At 36.2% G+C, this 4,415-nt stretch overlaps 1 protein-coding gene across 1 annotated transcript; it reads right to left on the minus strand.

Annotated features, from left to right (window-relative positions):
• Positions 1-1,700: 1,700 nt before the first annotated feature.
• Positions 1,701-4,223, minus strand: LOC119665144 (uncharacterized protein K02A2.6-like; the record flags this gene model as incomplete). Its single annotated transcript, XM_038074448.1, has 3 exons — positions 3,744-4,223; positions 2,874-3,386; positions 1,701-2,753 (listed from the first exon to the last, which is right to left on the minus strand). Coding segments are annotated over exons 1-3 (2,046 nt in total), but the record flags the coding sequence as incomplete, so codon positions are not given.
• Positions 4,224-4,415: the final 192 nt, after the last annotated feature.

The raw sequence follows: 4,415 nt of genomic DNA on the forward strand, positions 1-4,415 counted from the left end.
GTAGCGTACGCGGATGACGTGGTTATTCTAGTGTCAGGTATGTTACCGGCTCTAAACAAGAGCTATAATATCGACAAACTTAACAGAATTCAGAGGACGGCATTTGTAGGCATCACAGGAGCTTTTAGGACGACTCCCTCGGACGCCCTAAACGTGATGCTACATTTGCTACCAATTGATCTTCACATTAAAAAATAGTTTGTAATAGCGCTGTAAGCCTAAAAGTAACAGGCGTATGGTTAGAACGAACATATGGACATAGTCGGATTCTAGGTACAGTTCCAAATTGTCTGTATAGGATGACATCGGATTATCTGAATCCGTGTATAGACTTCGAAAGAAATTTTCAGACAATATTCCCTTCAAGAAATGAGTGGAAAAGGAAAAATTTCGAAGGAAATTACGATATCTCAATATATACAGATGGCTCGAAAATGAGCGGTGGGGCAGGAGCAGGAATCTTCGCACCATCTAAAAGTATAAATAACTCTCTTAGGCTACCTAATGAGGCTACGGTTTTTCAGGATTCATGAAAATTTTAGTAGCTATTGCTACATTAACAGCAGCGGTGTTAACAAAAATTAATTAGTTTTACATTATAGTTTAAATATATATAAATAAATCCATATTAAATAGTTATTATAATTTGAATACATAAAAAATATACATATCATACATTAATATATAAAATATATATATTAAAATTTTTGTAAAGGTATATCAATACATTTACGTTTGCGTTGTATTAAAAATAAAGTTAAAAGGAATTGTTCAATTTTTACTAATTTTAATTAATAAATTAATTGTTTATTAATTTTTATTTTAATTTTTATGTATCTTATTTTATATAAAAATAAGTTTTTACACGAAAAACACAAATAATCAAAAGATCTGATTAATAGCATATCTTTCATTTGGCCTTCGGAAAGATCAAAAAAGCTTCCAGTCCGGAAAAACACCGCTGCCAGAAGATGAAGGAACAACGATTTTTCGCAACATTTTGAGTGTGGTGAGCTGAAAGATCATTGCCGAAATTGCCCTGTTAGTATCGATTGAACAAAACAATTTGGAAAAGTTTTTATTGTGCATTTCGTTTGCATTTGTTTTGTTTACAATTGTATTGTATGCATTTTGTTTGTGTTTTTAAATAAAAAAATTGTGTGTACATTTATTGATGCATATTTAAAATTAAGGGTTGTTGTACACAGATATATTTTATATCGAATGAGTTATTTGTACTTACAACGCCAATTGTAACGACTCGTTGTATTCGCTGATAGTGCTGAGGTCTGCTTAGTCCTTGTCCAGAGGTCGTTGCTATTTATTTTTTTTTCTTTTCGAAGTTAAAGACAATTTGATGCAATAATTCAATTTTTATTTAAAAGAAAATTTAAGAATTAAATATAAGTACAATATATTGTTAGTTTAATATTTTGTTCTCTGTGATTATTTCCTAGCAGATAATCGTGCTTTGATAATTGGTCTGGACGTTTTATTTATGCTCTCGATCAGACGATACTCTTTGAAGTAAATACAACCGACAAGATTGACAGTTTATATTTAACTAAATTTTGTTTACATTTCATTACTTAAGATTGCTTAAACTAATGCAAAACATACTAGATTATAACACTTTCTCCGCCCTTAATTTTTGACAAGGTTTAAGTTTTCCTGAAATCGTCGGATTCAAATCGAATTACATCCTTCCGAATACGACCACTTTTTCGAAGTTGAACTACTTCGGTTGAACGTTCTTCATTAGGCATTAATGTTGATTGGCTAGATGAAGGCGGTGTGGCATTGATGAAATTTGGAGCGAATTCAAAAATTGGTTGTGAAGAGAGGTCAGAGCTACTTCTAGTTTTAAGCTGATTAACGTGACGTTTGATGTAACCAAAAGATGTGTTCACTCGGTAAACCATTTTATCAAGTTGTTTCACAATAACTCCTTTTATCCATTTTTCCCCTCTTGCGTAGTTTCGAGCGAAGACGGGTTGCTTTAGACTGAATTTCATTTTCCGTTTCGAAGCTTCAAGGTGCTTCCTAGGCGATTCAAACAGTTGACTCAACAAGGTACGAACAGGCCTTCCATGTAAAAGTTCTGCAGGTGATTTACCCTCAGCATTCGGCATTGCACGATATGTTGCAAGATATTTTGATATAGCGAATTTGAGAGACAATCCATCGTCAATGTTTTTCTGAACAGCAGTTTTAAAAGATCTGACGAATCGTTCGGCTAACCCGCTTGAGGCTGGATGAAACGGCGCTGTTGTTATATGTTTGATGCCAAGTTTTGAGCAAAAATGTTTGAATGCTTCAGCTGTAAATTGCGGACCATTGTCACTTACGATGGTTTCTGGTATACCTTCCAGAGAAAATATACAAGACAATGCTGATATGGTGTCAACCGTTGTTGTTGTAGATAGTTGTACAACGAACGGAAATTGCGAGAAAGCGTCGACACAAATTAGCCACATTGAATTACAAAATGGACCAGCAAAGTCGATATGTACTCTCTCCCAAGGTCGATCAGCTTCAGGCCAGCTTACGTATTCACGTGCGTGAACAGGATTTGCAATTTTGCACACATCACAATTTTCAGTTAATTGTGCGATGTCTTTGTCAATATTAGTCCACCAGACATGTTGTCGAGCTAGCTGTTTCATTCTCGATACTCCCCAATGACCATCATGAAGAAGTTTAAGAACTTTCTGCTTAAGGGAGGCTGGAATGACAACCCGGTTGTACTCCGTCTGGAGGCAAAGCAAATTGTTGTTTAGTATTAAAGCAAAGCGATGATTGAAAAATGATCGAAGATCAGCATCTTGAGGCATTAGCTTTTCAGGCCAACCGTTTGTAACGAGAAAATAAACTCGGCGAAGAATTGGGTCATGTTTGGCATGCTGACGAATTATTTCAGCGTCGATAGGTGTGTTAAGTTCATTGATGTTGAAACAGGATTCTTCATGATCAAAAATTTTATCTTCACCAACAGGTACACGAGATAAAGCATCGGCATTTCCATGCTCAGTAGTTTTACGATACCGAACATCATACTGATAAGCCATTAGTATAATAGCCCATCGCTGTAAACGATGTGACGTCATCGACGGCAACTGATGAATTGGATTAAAAATGCTAACAAGAGGTTTGTGGTCAGTAACCAATGTGAATCTTCTTCCGTATAAATATTGATGGAAACGCTTGACTCCAAAAACGATAGCTAGCCCTTCCTTCTCTATCTGACTATATCGTCGTTGATGAATGTCGAGAGTTTTAGATGCAAAAGCAATAGGCCTTTCTGTACCGTCAACGTACGTATGCGAGAGCACGATTCCTATGCCATAGGAGGAGGCATCTGTAGCTAGAACCAACGGTAAATCTTCCTAATAATGTGCTAATTGCGCTGCATTGAGAATATGCATTTTAAGAGCTATAAATGCTTGTTGTTGTGCTGTACCCCATGTGAATTTTACTTTTTTTCGGCGCAGCATGTTGATTGGCGCGGATAATTGCGAAAAATTAGGTATAAAATTATGGTAATAGTTTACCTTACCCATGAATGCTTCTGCTTGCTTTAGATCTTTAGGCGGCTGCAGGTTTTTTACTGCTTTTAGTCCTGACTCATCTGGCAATATACCTTTTGCACTAATTTGACGCCCGAGATATTCGATTTTATCTCGCAGAAAGAAACATTTTTCTTGCTTGCACCTGATACCATTTTGTTGCAAAATACGAAGTACTTGTTCTAGGCGGCTGATGTGTTGTTGAAATGTAGGTGCGGAGATGATAATGTCATCGAGATAATTTCCGCAACCTTCTACGCCTTGAAGTAACTGCTCAAGATATCTTTGGAATATAGCTGGAGTGCTTGCAATTCCAAACGGTAAACGTTGGTATTGGAATAACCCAAGTGGAGTGTTGACAACCATTATTGTTTTTGCTTCATCGTCGAGTTCCATTTGTAAATACGCATCCTTAAGGTCGATTTTTGTAAAATGTTGACCGCAATGAATTTTATGGAAAAGACTTTCGCGTATGGGCAAAGGATATTGTTCAATGTCAATTTGCGCATTGACTGCTTGTTTAAAATCCCCACAAATTCTTATGGAACCATCAGCTTTTGGAGCTAGTACAATAGGCGAAGCCCATTGGGAAAACTTCACAGGTTTCCAAATACCCGCATTTGTCAATCGATCGACTTCTTTCTTGAAAAGTGACATTTGCGAAAATGGAATTTGTCGGCTTTTGTAAAATTTCGGATGTGCATTTGGCTTTAAAAAAATACTGACCTTAAAGTTTTTTATTGTGCCAAGAGCTGGTTCAAAAATATCACCATATTTCTTACACAGCTCGCTAATTCTGTGTGATTCACTTACAAATTTGCTGAATCTCAAACCCGAATTCTTTGAATA

Source organism: Teleopsis dalmanni, unplaced genomic scaffold, assembly GCF_002237135.1.
Source record: "Teleopsis dalmanni isolate 2A unplaced genomic scaffold, ASM223713v2 unscaffolded_contig_3645, whole genome shotgun sequence".
Lineage (NCBI taxonomy): Eukaryota > Metazoa > Arthropoda > Insecta > Diptera > Diopsidae > Teleopsis > Teleopsis dalmanni.